The following is a 17264-nucleotide window of genomic DNA, read 5'->3' as shown; positions in this document are numbered from 1 at the left end:
AATTTATTCAAATACAAACGACAAGCAGCCATGGTATGATTGAAGCAGAGTTTTGTTTGAACATTTCTTTGTGTTTTTTTTGTACTCTTGCTTTACAAAGATATGCCACTTCAAAATATCCCACATTTCAGATATAACAATAGCTAGAAAGATTATCGGAGGCAACTGCAAAGGAATTGTTAGTCTTGATGTCACCTGAAGTAACGCCACAGACTTTGCCTAATGAGTAAAGTGTCTCTGTGGCAAGGATTAATATTTATAGGAAGATTGGAACCTCCGGCTGTATACACAAAGGAGTCTCAGGTCTATCGGTGTTCTAAAATTAGGATTCTGCTCTGAAATGGATTATCAGCTTATCCCTGCTGTTGAATGCACAGCACGGCATGAGTCCTGCCAACTTCATAGTGTAGGATTCAGATTATGAGGTGACACCTTGCAGGAAGCCGATACTCCACTGTTCAATCAGTTTCTTTCATGGAATTTAACCACAGGAATTCTTACAAAGGAAAGGGTTTCTTTCTTGCTTCAAATGTTTTTCTCTCAAGCACAGAGACCCTTTTTGGGGGTCATCAGATGGTCATCAATCATTATGAACCCCAGTTAGCAAAGTACAAAGAATGATGGACACCTTCAATCAATAAAGAAAAGGATGTGCATTTCTGCTGTGCCTTTTGTGATTTTGGGAAGTCCCAAAGTGTTTTCTGGCCAAGGGTGTGCTTTTTATGATTAATTGCCGTTATTATATTGGAAATGTGACAGACTATTTTGGACACAATGAGCAGCCACAGATAGCTATGTGATAATGACTAGATTGCCTCTATTTCAGCAATTGCATTTGACAATCAATATGGGCCAGGCCACTGAAGTGAATATCTTGCTCTTTAAGAGCATAATCACGATGCACGTTTTATTTTATCGAATTGAGGCACGGAGACTAAATATCTCAGCCAGAACAAGGCAGGATGGTTCCAGCACTCAGTCCTGTCCTAACATCTGGATTGGGATTCATGCCCTCTAGCTTTTGACTTGGATGTAAAATGACCGCCTGGTTGTGGCTAAGAAAAAGTAATGAATGACACAATGGTACAGCTACTGGAGCTGCTGCCTCACATCTCCTGCAACCCGGGTTCAGTTGTGGGGTCGGGTGCTGTTTGTACAGAGTTTGCAAGTTCTTTCTATGAACCTATGGCTTTCCTCTGGGTGTCTCGTTATCCTCCCTCATCCAAAAGACATGTAGGTTGGTAGGTCGAGCAGCTAATCTAAGTTCATTCATGCATAGACGAGTGATAGACTTGGTGTGAATGTGTGGAGAATAGATTATATGGACAGTTAGTAGGGAGTGGAATTGCTCTGTGAATTGGAGTATATCTGATCGGCCAAATGTTGTAAGGAAATGCATAAAAGGTTGATGTGGTATACCCTACGGCTTAAGCACAAGAGTGTGTAGAATCATAATCACATTTGTTACCATCAGCATAAATAATGTGCAATTTCTTGTTTTGTAGTAGCAATACAGCACAGACATAAAAGTACTATAAAATAGAAATAAATAAATATTGCTGAAGGAAGGATTAATGAGGAACCATGGGTTCAAGGTCCATTCCTAAATCTGATGTCAGAGGGGAAGAAGCTGGTTCTGAGTTGGTGAAGGTGGGTTGTCAGGCTCCTGTACCTCCTCCCTGATGGTAGTAATGAGAAGGGAGCATGTCCTGGGTAATGGGGATCCTCAGTGATGGATGCCACCTTTTTGAAGCACTGCCTCTTGAAGATGAGCTCGATGGTGGGGGAGGGCAGTATGTCAGGGTGGTTCTGTGGACGTGATGCTGTCACTGAATTAAGTTCCTATATTTGGACACTAAGTGATTCCAAACATGTGTATCAATGAAGAGAAACAAGAGCCTGCAGTTCATTGGGTTAAGCAGCATCAATGGAGTGAAATAGTCTGACAGCATTGCAGTGTCCAGACGAAGGGTCTTGACCTGTGATGTTGCCTCTGCATTTCCTGCCACAGATGCTGCCTGACCTCTCAAGCTCTTCCAGCCTCTAATTTGTTACAAATGTGCCAACGTGTTTGTCTGGAAGTGAAGCTTAGAACCAGGAAGAGGCTGTGGTTAAACCCATTTTTTCCTGGAGTAGACAAGGTTAGGAGGAGATTTAGGCAGGATATTCTGGGTGATGACATTTCATGGCTTAAGTCAGAAGAAGCAGCTTCCAGTACAGAAAACAACAAAAGCCCAATGAGACAGATTCAAAGCAATTGGCAGTAGAACCACATGCAAGAATTCACATTAGGCAGCAGGTTCCAACGATCTGGAATAAGCCAGCAGAAAATGCACAGTTGAGACATGTGATTAACAATTTCCAAAGAGACCATGAAGGGGGAAATTATTGCAGGGTTATTGTGGGAAAGGTTAGCAAGGGTGGGGTTAATCTGATAGCTCTGTACAAGAGCTAAAACACATACCCAGTGTGAATAGGTGAATAGTACCTTTACATTTCAGATTCAGTTGCTAACCCCTAATGTATGCTGAGAAAGTAATGTCTGATAGCCTTGTATTACCAGGATTATTTTTACGTGAGTTGTTAATTTTGTTGTTTGATACCTTTACAATATTAAGCATTTTTTAAAGATTTAGTATGATATTAGAATCTTTTATTCTATCAAACTGTCAAAATCAAACCATTTGCTGAAGATTATGGCTAGTCAATTTCAATCAGTTAATCTGAATGATCCAGGGATTTGTGTTCATATCTGACAGATCCTCAGGTGCTAATCAAGCAGGTTCCTTTGTTCTAGATGAATTGAATTTCTCAAGTGCTGTTGGATTAATTTCTTAATACAATGCATTATGAGCATTTGGTGCAAAGGTTTTGGACACTTTCCTGCCCATGAAATTGCAGATTTAACTTTTGAAATCGAGCTAATCTGATCCTTTTTTGCCTTACTTTTCTAAACTGAATTCATAGCATGAAGAAAAATTGGGGGACTTTGGGATGGTGGTTAAGTTAGTCGACTAGCTTCTAGAGATCAGGATATTTCAAAAAATATATTTTATCAATAAAAAATGTACCATCCAGAGACAGAGAAGCAGTTTCAGCGACAGGTTGCTATCGATGCAATGCTCCTCAGACAGGATGAAGAGGTCAATACTCCCCAATGCCATTAGGCTTTACAATTCAACCGCCAGAAGTAAGATATGTTAAAGTGCCGGGGTTGATTGTATTTAATGTATCTAAGTAAACTACTTAAGAACTTTTTAAAAGCTATTATTAATGCTTTTTGAGAGAGTGATTTAGATGCATATCATTTTTACTGAGTTAAGTATTGTATGTAATTAGTTTTGCTAAAACAAGTGTATGGGACATTGGAAAAAATGTTGAATTTCCCCATGGGGATGAATAAAGTATCTATCTATCTATCAGAGTTCAAATCTCACCAAAGAAGCTGGGGAACTTCCATTCAAGTAATTAGATCTGAATCATGATGACTATGAATTCATTTCAATAATATTCTTAAGAGGAAGAAATCAGCTGAGTGACTCCACCATGTGGTGTATTCTCAATGTAGTCCTCAGTTCTGAACAGTTTGGGACAGCCAGTGATTGCCAATTCTACCAAAGACATCCACAAGGACATTAATTGTACAATATACAATGAAACTTGGATAATCTGGCATCTTTGGGACTTTAATAGTATTAGATTGTCAGATTTTCCAGACTATGAGATATTACTGCCAGTAATAAACCAACACATGTTTAATTCATTTTGCTTAGGGATAGAGGTCTGTTCCCAACCATGGGCCTATGGCATTAAAAATAATTTTGGGAACACCTGCTTTAATGAAACAGGTGAGCTTAAAGGGAATGTGGGATGGAGACTCCAAAGCTTTTAAAGAAAATCTTTGCATGGAAGTACCAATGAATTTGAAGGTGATTGAGGCTTAAATATGGGTGAGGATAACAATTAGATTAAACTGCTGTTCCTCTTCCAATTTTATATCTTAATTGACAGGAGAAAGTCTTGGATTTGAGTCTCATTTGGAAGGGACAGCTTCTGACAGTCCAGCACTCCTACAGAACTTCTCCAGCTAAATTCATTACTTTTACATATCTATTCACTTGATACATACCATTCACTTGAGTTATAAATGAAGGGTCTGAGTTAATATATTGCTATTCACTGCTTTGAGTAAAATCAAAAAGCTTCTCTCATCATAATTGTTCAAGTTTGCAATTGTGTCCCTAGTAATTTAAGGTGCTTATTATGTGTCTGAATAGTTGTGCTGTGCATCGTACTGTATATGGTGAGAGCAAGTACACAGCATATTTGGCATATCAGTGCTCTAAGATGCCTGCATTGTGAAACCAGTTGATTAAAATCATTTGATGCCCTCTCCTGGCCTTATTATGTCCTACAAGCTTTTACTTTCAACTTTATGCAATTTATTTCAAATTTTCTTTAAAATACAAACTATTCTGGTGCATCATTTCATATTCCCCAAGTATGTCTTTTTGGATCTTCACCCACAATTTCCCTATCTTAAGGTGCTTCAGAGGCGTGACCACAAAGAAATATTGGGAGTCAACTACAAAAGTGATTGAGTTGCAGGCCATTCATCTAAGAGGCATGTGCGATGCCTAACAGGACAGTTTAGAGAAGAGTAGGGAAGAGGGGTGATGTTAAATTCAAGCACTTAATGATGAGCTATTCATAAGAACTGGGCTTATCAATCTCCCTTAGAAAAGAAATTTGACGACTTTGGCTAGTAATTCTAGGCACATCAGGGTATTTTTCTGATCCTTAACTACAAATTTAGGGCAAGTAGGGACAGGGAATAAATTCAAGATTCAAGATTGTTTATTGTCATTCTTCTGTAGATGAGTATAAAGGAGAATTAAATGATTGGAACCAAAATAAAATACAATAAGCATAAAGGATACATTAAAAACAGGAAAAAAAACTAAATATAAAAACAATCCTATTAAACACAATGCATAATACACTAGTAATTGTTATATACATAGATGGATTGTATGTATAAAGTACATTCCCTGCTACATAAATCAGTGGGGAGTTGAGAGGGGGAGAGAGGTGTTAAGACTGATGACTAAGTGAGATCAAATGGGGAGTTTTAATGATTTTTTGAAAAATTAAGTGGAGGAATTTAAGGTGCTAGTTTTGGAACTTGAAGCCTTGTCAGCAGGAGTGTTAATTCAGGAATGAACAACAAGGATGGAAGTTAGAAGAAGGGTACGTTTGGTTTAATGGGGAGACACACTGGACAAGAACGTCTCTATTGAGTATTGCAGTAGAATTCAGAGGCAGAACTCTGAGGAGCAGGGCTGAAATCCTTAATCTTCTGCTTTGTTCCAAAGGCTTGCTCCATAGAAAAAAATCCAACTTTGACTGGAAGCAATAATGTAAATTGTTAATGAAGGTGAGCAGCAATAGCCTATCTGGCCCCTCAAATTGCTCTGCCATTCATTAAAAGTGACAGGACTGCGATGCTCTGTGAGTTAAGGAAAGGCAGAACATATGCAAGGTGGCTGGATTTGTGATTTACGGGTGATAATGCTCACACAGGAAGGTTCCTTTGCTTCTGTTGGTGGAAACGGCGGAAAATTCTGGTGAATTGTTGTGTGACCTGCAAATAGGAAATGTTGGGAAATTATTCATGGTGTTCTGGATAACACATTAGTTGTATTGATATTAATGAGATTGTTTGGGCATCATCAAATTGCTGTTAGTAGGAGCTTGTTTGGCACCAAATGACTGCATTTTCCCTACATTACAATAGTGACTACACCCCACTAGACATTAGCACTTTGAAAGAGCTTGTTGTGGAGCTTCAGCATCCTAATTAATTCTTGGACCTCGAAAATGCTGACTATCCATGGGGCAAAAGAATTCCCCTATCAGAGTGTAGCTGAGGAGCTAGACTATACTGACAATGTGAGTGTCATTGAATAGCAGAGCAGGTCCAAATATTGCCATTCTGAGTAGATGTGTTATTAATAATAATAATAATAATAATAATAAATGTTTTGTTATTGGGTTTGAGGTTGTACTTTGAGTATTGTCCCTTCTGTCACGCTAGGCAATTGGGTGTGAATCAACTCTGATTGCATATAACAAGTGTGTTGATATTTGCTGTCTGGATGCAGGTGTTGGTAAAAGCAGAGAGGGAATAACTACGGTAACTGTTTTTAATGAGTAGAATCTCACTTAGCATGACGTCTCCTTTTGGCAGATATACCCAGCTCTCACTGTAATAATTACGCTTCATGAAGGTGTGAGCAAAGAGTTGAAACTGCCCAAAAATGGACTTCAGGTGCAGCTTTTTAACTGAATAAACACTTAATAAGTCCTTAAACATAGTGGAATGTTTACTGTTAACACTGCTGGTGTTGGCATCGTGCTGGTGGTACTCACATCTGTGGAAAATAAAAGAAGCAGTCCTCGAGTATAGTGGTACTGTCCTCAAACATAGCCTGGAACATCAATTTAAATCATGTAGATGAGAAGTATTGCACATGGTAAGACAAACCAGGGCGGGACTTGTACAGTAAGTGACAGAGATCTGGAGAGTGTTGCAGAACAGAGACCTAGCAATGCAGATATGCATGACCTTGAGTGTGGCGTCTCAGTTAGACAAGGCGGTGGAAAAGGTGTTTTGTAGGCTTGCCTTTATTGGTCAGAAGTTTGGGTATAATAGAATAATATATCCTGCAATAGCAAGGATGTAACTAAGCTGGAGAGGCTGCAAAAATAAATAAATTGGGAGGCTGTCATCAGTACCGGAGGGCTTGTTTAATAAGGAGAAATTAGATAGGCTCAGACTTTTTTCTTTCTGAGGTGTGGGAGGCTGAGGAGTGACTTTATGGAGGTTTATAAAATCATGAGGAACATCCATGAGATGAATAGCCACTGTGTTTTCCAGGAGTAGGGAAGTCGAAAACTAAAGGGCTTTGGTTTGCAGTAAAGGGGAAAAGGCTGAAAAGGAACCCGAGGTGCATTTTTTTTCCCACACTGAGTGGAATGAGCTGCTAGAGGAACTGGTCGAGGCAGATACAATTACGAGATTTAAAAGGCATTTGAATAAGGACATGAATTGGAATAGTTTAGAGCAGGGGTTCCCAACCTTTTTATACCTTGGACCCCAGGTTGTGAAGCCCTGGTTTAGAGGGATAAGGACCAGATGGAGGAAAATGAGACCAGCTCAGGTACTCACCCAGGCCAGTATGGATGAGATGGACTAAAGCACTTGTTTCCATAGAACCATAGAATATTACAGTACAGAAACAAGCCTTTTGGCCCTTCTTGGCTGTGTCGAACCATTTTTCTGTCTAGTCCCACTGACCTGCACCTGGCCTATATCCCTCCATACACCTCTCATCCATGTACCTGTCCAAATTGTTCTTAAATGGTAAAAGTGAGCCTGCATTTACAACTTAATCTGGCAGCTCATTCCACACTCCCACCACTCTCTGTGTGAAGAAGCCCCCCTCCCGTGTTCCCTTTAAACTTTTCCACCTTCGCCCTTAACCCATTTCCGTGCAGCATTACTCAATCACTCTAGTTCAAGTTCAATAATGGATGAACAATAAATGTTGGCTTGTCATCTATTTCATTCACTTTTATCTAATGAATAAATAAAAAGAAAGATAGAATCCAATACTTGATATTTTACAGTATCCTAACTTGAAGAAGCAACTTACTGAGGAAATTTTTATTTCCTAAAAAAAATATATTGGTGCACTAAATATTTTTTTTCTCTCTCTTTGCACAGGTTAACAGGTGCTACAGTTTGACAGAGTCCGGTACTTGTGAGACGGTGCTGATGGGGGACACAGGAGCTAGGCGCTCTACTCTGGTTTCCAGATTACCCATCTTCCGACGGAGCACTTCGAAAAGACGTGATTCCCTTCCATCTTCTCCGTCATCGGTCACCAATGGAGTCCACACCTCCTCTCCGTCCAGCACCAATTCCAGCTCCAGCAGTGTGGGCAAAAGGAGGAGCATCTTCCGCACCCCATCCATTGGCTTCCATTCCAAAAAGAATCAGGAGCATCGGATGGAAGCCCGTGATTCCAATTTGAATCTCCCCAATGGTGTCCAGTGTCTGGATGGGTCGAGTCGAAAGGAGAATGCTGATGAGAACGGCAAAACCAAGATGCGCCATTCATTTGGGTTAAGTGTTACGCGAAGCAAAAGGATCACCCGGTCGATGACTGAGGACTTTGACAAGGGAAAGGACCCGTCTCACAACAAAAATGTCTTCATGAATTGTATTAGCTCTGGGAGGTCCAGCATTGATGAGGGGGATGACTCTGGTTTCCCTGATGACCATAGCAAACATTCCGTCAAGCACTCCAGCAGAAAACTACTTCCCAAATCCTTTTCCACGCACTACAAGCTTTCGAAGAATATTGCACGGAGTCCGTCAGTAACAACGGCAGATCAGCCCAAGGTGTCACCAGAAGCCAACCTGAACACATTAAGACGACCTGTAACTGAAGAGTCCTCAAATTATCTGCAGGTTGAGAACACAGAAGGTTCATTGCATTCACCTCTGCTTTCAAGCGACAATACCACGATACTAACCCCATCAGAATTTGTGCCAATGTCTGCAGACTCGGTCTCTGAGGCTGATAAGGAAATATTAGTCTCTGCTGATCCGAATCACGGCATTTCTTTGTTTGACACTGCTGTTGTCCCTACCTGCGTGGACTCTCCCAGCTTGGCTGCTCATGTCTTGACATATGCAGAATGCAGCTTTCACAAAGAAACAGCACTGCTTTCAAACCTGGAAGCCCTTGAATTCCAATCTCGTCATTCCCAAGGAATGCCTGAAACTGAAGAAAGCCCATGGATGGTTGGCTGTTTGGAATCAAAGGAAATGTGTGATGGTGACACTCAGAGGCAAGTGGGCAACCCCATTGCTGAGGAGGTTGCTTCTGTTCCACATGATATGTTGTCAACTGAAAATGGATTAGAGCTGATGAATCCATCCACTGGGAAGACTTGTATGATAGCCAGCACTAACTCTGTCCCAATGATGAAGCAAGAGAAATGCCATGGAACATCTCATTCAACAGGTATGACCAATCTATACTCCAGCATTAATATAAATTAAAAATTTTCAGCCATTTCTACTCTGTTGTATGCTTCCCATTCATCACCCCGTATCATGCACCCCTCCATCTCTACCAGCCCCATAAACCCTGAATATTTTTAAATCTTCTTCACCCTGGCTTTTATGTCCTTAATTTTTATTGCCCTTTTAGTGACGGATGCACCCCACAGCCGTAGGCATATTTATCTCATTTAGTCTGTCTGGCTATCTCCCTCCTTCATGTGTCTCCTTAAAACTTTATCACTTTGACCAAACATATGGTCACCTGTTCTATTACATTATTATTTGGTTTTATCCCAGATTTTGAGTTATGGAGTCATGCAGCATGGAAATTGACTCCTTGGAGTGTAGGAAGCTGAGGGGTGATCACAGAGATATAGCAAGTCACAAGGGCAATTGAGGGTGTTGGTGATCTTTTGTCTGGAGTTGGGGAACCAAAAGCTAGAGGGCACAATTTTAAATTTAGAGGTGAAAGATTTAATAAGAAATTGTGACCTTTCAACAACTTACCGAGGCAAGGCAGCAACCAGAGTTTCCACTTTGGGGTAGTCCAGTTATGGAAATATATGCTGGCAGATCCATGCGTAACTCCAGAAAGGCTTGCTTCATGGTTGAGTACAAACACCTGTTCTGTATCAAGTTGGGTATGAGGTTCTGTTCCTCAATCTTGTATGTTCAGAAAAGTCTTTTGTCAGCAGGAGTTTTCCTCTCCTACTTACATTGAGGTAGTGGGAAGTGTAGACAGATTCAGTGGAGGAGAGGTTGGTTTGCATGTTGGTCTGGGCTGTGTTCACAATTCTCCGCAATTTCTTGTGGGCTTGGATAGCATTGTTGCCACAGAAAACTGTGATGCATCCATATAGAAAATGGTGGAGGAATTCAGCAGGTCTGGCAACATCTATGGAGTGGAATGATCAGTCGACATTTGATCAGAGACCCTTTATTGTTGACTGCTTATTCTCTCTGTAGATGCTGCCTGATCTGCAGGGTTCTTCCAGTATTTTGTGTGCTTGTGTTGGTCTGGATATCCAGCATCTGCAGAATCCCTAGTGTTTTGCATCCACATAGGATGCTTTCTATGGTGCATCTGTAAAAATTGGTGAGTATCATTGGCATTTTACTGAATCTCCTTGAGCTTCCAAGGAAGTAAAGGCATTGGTATGCTTTCTTGTCCATAGTATACATGTTACTTAGCCAGACTGATTGTTGGTGATACTTATACACAGGAAGGTAAGTTTTCAACCATCTGCACCTCAGCAGCAGTGATACAGAGAGGGTACATCGTCTGTCCTGAAGTCAATGACCTGCTCTTTTGTTTTGCTGACATTGAGGAAAGCTTTATTGTCTTGCCATCATTATAACTGGGCTGTCTGTCTGCTTCCTGCATTCAACGTCGTTGAGATGTGACCCACTTGTAAATGGAGATGGAGGGAATTCAGTCACATTAGAGTAGAGGGATGAAGATGTCGCCTTGTAGGGCACCAGGACTGTTAATATCTTTGCAGATATTGGAGGTCAAAGAGGACACTATGGATCTCCTGAGATTATCTCCAGAGGCTTTGAGATCAATGACACAAATTAGGAAGTCTTCAAGTTACCATGTCTGTACTTGTCGAACAGCTTGCCAGCTTATAGCACATAACTATCCCTCCAGCTCTTGCTGCCAAAATTATAAGATCACAGCTGACAATACTTAATAAATAATGTATAAGGAAAGAAAATTCTACCTTGTGGAATTTAAGTTTTGCTAATTAATCAAATATAAAAAATCTAACAACTCTCAATAAATAAAGTACAAAGTAAGCTAAACATCTTTCATGTCTGTTTCTTGACTTTTAAAAGCACTTTTCAGCTAATGAAATATATGAGACTTGTTCAGTGCCATTTGTAATGGGAAAATGACAAATACATTTTTTAACCTTGATCTCTTCACTGCTGTTGGAAAGCAATTAGTCTAAACTGTTTGCTAAACATTAAATGCTACCATGAAAAATGTGAAAATACAGCTGCATCAATGACTGAATTTAAAGCAACTCCACTTTGATCCAACAGTGAAGTTATTAATGACCTAAGTTCATTTCAGAGCAGTAAACTTTGAGAAGGACACAGGGAAGTCACCAAACTGGTTTAGCCAAATGGTATCACAGTGGCGGGACCTGGCATTTGAAAAGGTTTGGCTTGTCTTCTCAAAGGAGAAAATTTGTGTGCTCAAAATAATAGAGCCTTGAGATCAACATCAGAATTATCAGTGACTTATATGATGTGAAGGAAGGCAAAGTAGGGTCGAAGGGTGGTGGGTGGTTGGCAGGTTGGTAGGTTGGGCTGACGAACGAACGCTGAGAGAGAGCATGTGTTCCGGCCTGGTAATTGTTCAGTGTTCGTGAAAAAGAAGCGTCGCAGTTAGTTTCCCCACTCAGGCTCTTGGCAATGGCGGACAACGATAAGCAAAGGCTGAAAAATTTCAAGAACAAAGGGTGGGATCTGGAGTCTATGAGAAGACAGCAAAATGAGGTGGTAATCGAACTCAGAAAGAATAAGAGGGATGAACATTTATTAAAGAGAAGAAATGTACCTCAAGAAGATGCTTGTGAAGATTCTGACCTTGACGGAGACATCTGAGTGCAAAATACATCACTCGAAGCAATTGTTCAGAATGCTTCTAGTGACAACCAAGGGCTTCAGCTCAGTGCAGTGCAAGCTGCCAGGAAATTGTTATCAAGTGATCACAATCCACCAATAGATGATTTAATAAACTCTGGTATTTTACCAATTCTTGTGCATTGTCTAGAACAAGATGACAATCCTTCGTTACAGTTTGAAGCAGCATGGGCTTTAACTAATATTGCCTCTGGCACCTCGGAGCAAACACAGGCAGTGGTTAAATCAAATGCCGTTCCCTATTTTTAAGACTGCTGCACTCTCCACATCAGAATATGTGTGAACAAGTGGTTTGGGCTTTAGGAAACATCATAGGGGTCGGCCCTCAATGTAGAGATTATGTCATTAGCCTTGGAGTTGTGAAGCCCTTACTTTCTTTTATTAGTCCATCTATCCCCATTACCTTTCTTCGAAATGTCACTTGGGTGATGGTTAATCTCTGCCATCACAAGGATCCATCCCCACCAGTGGAAACAATTCAGGAGATTCTTCCAGCTTTGTGTGTGCTCATCCACCACACATGTTAATATTTTAGTAGATACTGTTTGGTCACTGTCCTACCTAACAGATGCAGGAAATGAGCAAATTCAGATGGTCATAGATTCGGGGATTGTCCCTCATTTAGTCCCCCTTCTCAGTCATCAGGAGGTCAAAGCTCAGACTGCAGCTTTGCGAGCTGTGGGAAATATTGTAACTGGTACTGATGAACAGACACAAGTCGTCCTCAACTGCAAAGATCTTTCTCATTTCCCAGGATTGCTGACACATCCTAAAGAAAAAAATCAATAAGGAGGCAGTCTGGTTCTTATCTAACATAACTGCTGGGAACCAGCAGCAAGTACAAACAGTGATAGATGTAAATCTTGTTCCTATGATTATACACCTCTTGGATAAGGGTGACTTTGGTACTCAGAATGAAGCTGCTTGAGCAATAAGTAATCTAACTATTAGTGGCAGGAAAGAACAGGTTGCATACCTGATCCAACAAAAAGTAGTCCCTCCATTCTATAACCTGCTAACAGTGAAAGACTCGCAGGTGGTGCAAGTGGTATTAGATGGGTTAAGTAATATCCTTAAGATAGCAGATGATGAGGCAGAAACAATAGCTGGTCTGATTGAAGAATGCGGTGGGTTAGAAAAGATTGAACAGTTACAACACCATGAAAACGAGGACATCTATAGATTGGCATATGAGATCATTGATCAGTATTTCTCAACAGATGATGAAGATCCTGCCTTGGTTCCTGAAGCAGTTTAAGTTGGGACATTTGGGTTCAATTCATCCATCAATGTTCCAGCTGAAGGCTTCCAATTCTAGAAAGGCATAATTCCTGAAGCAAGTGAAATAATGCAGCACTAAAGGAGGTTTAATCGATCATGCTCGGCTCATATGGGGTCCACTGCTGCATTAAATCGGAAAGCTGTTTTGCAGATTGCGTTTGGTATCCGAGAAAAACCCAAATGAAGTCAAGCTGGCGAGTGGGTGCGAGTGCGTGTGAGAGTGGTACATTATTATAAAATTTCACAGTGAATGCTATTTAGGTTGTTTAAAGAAAGGGGGCTTAAAGTCAAAGGAAGGTCAATGTCTACAAAATAACTAAACCAAGATCAAATTCAGTTACCTAAAATTAGAAGAATGAGGCACTTAAGATACTTCAAACTTCATAAACCAAGAAAGAGACATCGACCAAGTCAGAAGACTGAGTCAAGACCTTGCTATGAAGCACTGTGTGAATGGACCCACTGTATGAATGTTTGGACTCAGTGCTGTGGAGCCAGGTTCATCACTTGAAATCTTGGGCTCTGTATTCACTCATGAAAAAAAAATGTAAATTAAAAAAACAATGGATGAAAGAAAAATGGAGGGTTATGGGGTAGTGTGAGTTTAGTACCTTTTTCTAAGGATTATATGGGTTGGCACAACATGGAGGGCTGAAGGGCCTGTACTGTGCTGTAGTGTTCTATGGTTCTATTTTGTGGCAGCTGTACCACAGAGACATAAAATTATTTTAAATTACTAAAATAAATAATGCAAAGAAAAGGAATAATGAGATTGGGTTTAAGAACCATTCAGAAATCTGAGGGGAGAAGGGGAATCGTTGCCTGAATCATTGAGTGTGGATCTTCATACACCATTACATCCTCCCCGATAGTCGTGATGAGAAGAGGGTATGTCCTGGATGGCAAGGATCCTTAGCAATAGATGCCATCTTCTTAAGCACTGTCTCTTGGAGACAGGTTAAAATTAGTACTAGTGCTAGAAGGGACAGAGAAAATGTATTGAATGTAATTGGAAAAATAAAATGGACTATGAATCTTTGGAATTCTCAGCATTGGAAGCTGTGGAGACTCACATTGATTGTTTTTAAAAGGTGAGATGGATAGATTTTTGTATATTAGGGGAACTAATGGATATGAATATACAATAGGAAGATGATGTTGAGGTAGAAGATCAGTCATGATCTCATGGAATGGAGGAGCAAATTTGATGATATGAAATGTCTGCTCCTTCCCCTATTTCTATTCTCATGGTTTTAGGCTTTGGATGAGATGATTTGCTGTTTGAAGTGATGAGTTGTTACGATTTGGAAGTCATTGCCTGAGAATAACTGGGAAAGTACTTGACTTTCACAAGGGTAAGAAAGCAAGGAGTGAGTCTAATTGCAGAGAGCCCTTTTGAAAGAACATTGATTAGCCAACTCTGTCTCCTTTCCTCGGATTATTCTCTGGTTATAGAACTTGACCCTAGCTGAAAATACCCACTGAAGACAATTATCAGACTAAAATGAAAAACACCAGAGTTTGGTGGAAATATTGGTATTTGTCAGATTTTCATAATTTGTAATTTGAATTCCCATTTCCTGAAGCTTTTTTGATTTTGCCTGAGTTTATAAGGAGAGGTGGAGAGACAGCAGATGGAAAAAATATAGTTAATATTTACCTATACTTATGTGAGAATAATTACAATAAGTGATTGGATTTAGATTGGTTCATAGAGTAATAGAGTAATACAGCTCTGATACAGGCCCTTCAACCCATTGAGTCCATTCCAAATATCACCTACATTTGGTACATATCCCTCGGAGCCCCATCCCTCCAAGTGTGTCTTAAATGATACTATTGAACCTGCCTCAATCACTTTTTCTGTCAGCTTGTTCCATATACTCAACACTCCCTGCGTGTAAAAGTTTTCTCCACTCATCCTAAACCTATGCTGCCCAGTTTTAAACTCCTTTGCAATGAGAGAAAAGTCTGTTACTGTCCACATTATCTATTCCTCTCTTAATTAAGAAAGAATTCTAAGAAGTCGCCCTTCATTCACTTATGTTCCAAGGGATAAAGATTAAACCTGGCCAGTCTTTCTCTTTAACTCAAACCCTCCAATCCTGGCACATCCTTGTAAATTTTCTCTGTACTCTTTCCAATTTAACCACATCTTTACTTTTGAAAACTAACCAAAACTGTTCACAGTACTCCGAATATAGCCTCACTAAAAACTTATGCAACTGCAACGTAATATCCATAATCAACACTCTGACTCATATATGTCAAACTCAAGGCCCGTGGTAGAATTATCTTTGGCCCGCGAGATAATATCTAATTACTATTAAAGCTGGCCCCAGTAATTGAAGCGCCTATGGCGTATGATATGGCTAATGCTGAGTTTATTCAGGTACCAGGTTTTCAGGGTTTTTAGTGTTTATTCGGCAGTCTTCTTCATAAGAAACGGAATTTGTAAAGTGAAACACTTTGTAGTTATAGCAGAGACTGAGACACATGAGAGCAGGCTGAAAAAATGGAGGCAACGAAAGCTGCGTTCGCACGCGTCCGACTGATCCGGCCCGCGTGAAGCTGCATTTTGCTCAATCTGGCCCGTGACCTAAAATGAGTTTGACACCCCTGCGTCTGACTGATGAAGGACAATGTGCTAAATAATTTTTTCACCACCTTGTCTACTCATGATGCTGCCTTCAATGCTCTTGGCTATTAGCAAATCTAAAGTGAGTGTGGAGAAGGAAAAATAAATCTGTGTTTTCAAAAAAAACATTAATTATGAAAATCAGTTAAGGACTTACAGTAAGTTGGTGGCGAGTTTGCATGTAGCAGCCTTTCAGGGGCCAACCAAAGGTGCTTTTTTCTTTGCTAAATGTATTTTTATGATTGCAAGACGATTGTACTCCAAGAACTTTGGGTACCGCAGGGCTACTCCATCAGTGAGCTGGTCATTGATCAGAGTGGCTGGAATGGTGTCAGTTGCTGAGCCAGCTGGGGTGTTGAATGAGCTGGCCAGGATGTTGGGAAAAGAGCTGGCTGAAATATTGGGAAAGAAGCTGGTCAGGATGTTGGAGGTGCCCACGGGCATGTCGGAGGAGCCTGTTAGGGTTTGGACAGGCTTACCTGGCTGCAGACCGCGTTGCTGCCTGCCGCACATTCGCATCAGAGTTGGGGCAGAAAGGCAGCTTTTGCAGTACAACCATGGGAGATTGTCTTGGACATTTCACTTACGATAGCAAAACTCTGTTAGGCAGTGATAGTGTAAATTGCAGCAGGCCTGTTACCCTTGTCTGGTGGCACGACAGACAACATGGAAGCTGTGTAGCCTTGGTTGTAGTGAGGACAATGCCTCAAGCCAGGGGTTTGCCTCCTGGAGGAAATGCCAGAGGTGGTGAAGCGTGGCGTCTGAGCTCAGCAGGGGCCTGGCCTCTCCAGTTGGTGCTGGCATTCCATATTCGTACAGTGGAAGTACAGGCTGGATTGTGTGCATCTACGCACTGTCGGGAGACTGTACCATCAATTGCGGGACTTGTCTCTGTGGGTCTTGGACTATATAGATGTTCTTTTTCATGTGAAAATGCTTCTTTGCTGGCTATTTTGAACATGCTAATTTGTTTGGTTTGCACCTTGGTCCCAGATGAAAGCTGTTTCATTCACTGTATCTATTATGGTTGAATGATAATTAAACTTGATTTGAATTTTCTCTTCAATTCTCTTTGCATAACTTCAGCTTAATTTTGGAGATCATTTGTTGTAGAATTAAGGACAGAGAATAGAAGGAGCTATTGATCGGAAAGTAAAAGGGAATATTATTGACAGAGAGGAAATGGAGGAGTAATTGTTCGCAGTGTCAAGGAACAATTGAGGAGACTGTTCAGAGATAGAAAACATAAAAAGGCTGTTGAGACAGTAAGCCATTTCTAAACTAAAAAACCTCAGGGCCTTGGAAGCATGTGTATCCCAGCTGATTTTCTAAAACTAGGCCATAAGTAACTTCAGTCATATTCACCATTTCATTATTTATACTCAGGGTGAACATGATCATCTTCAAGAAAGGAAGCAAATCTGATTGCAGATATTACAGTAGGAGATCCCTGCTCTCTGCTGCAGGGAAAGTGAATAATTGGTCCATGATTATTCAAAGTGGAGAAACTTGAGTCCATGCACTGGGAGCACATTAAGGGTCCTTGCTGAT

General features: G+C 40.6%; 1 protein-coding gene and 1 pseudogene across 3 annotated transcripts in view; both read left to right on the top strand.

Moving 5' to 3' along the window:
- ccser1 (coiled-coil serine-rich protein 1) overlaps nt 1–17264 on the top strand; it is a 1375213-nt gene that overhangs the window by 202573 nt on the left and 1155376 nt on the right. For all 3 annotated transcript variants that reach the window (XM_073042460.1, XM_073042461.1, XM_073042462.1), the window contains one exon: nt 7790–9098. In XM_073042460.1, coding sequence (XP_072898561.1) covers nt 7841–9098 — 1258 coding nt within the window. In that variant the 5' untranslated portion in view covers nt 7790–7840. The remainder of the gene's footprint in view (nt 1–7789; nt 9099–17264) is intronic.
- LOC140726285 (importin subunit alpha-3 pseudogene) lies at nt 11481–13052 on the top strand (annotated as a pseudogene).

Source organism: Hemitrygon akajei, chromosome 4 (assembly GCF_048418815.1).
Source record: "Hemitrygon akajei chromosome 4, sHemAka1.3, whole genome shotgun sequence".
Classification (NCBI taxonomy): Eukaryota; Metazoa; Chordata; class Chondrichthyes; order Myliobatiformes; family Dasyatidae; genus Hemitrygon; species Hemitrygon akajei.
The sequence above is the reverse complement of the archived record's forward strand: the minus strand, read 5'-3'. Positions and strand labels throughout refer to the sequence as shown.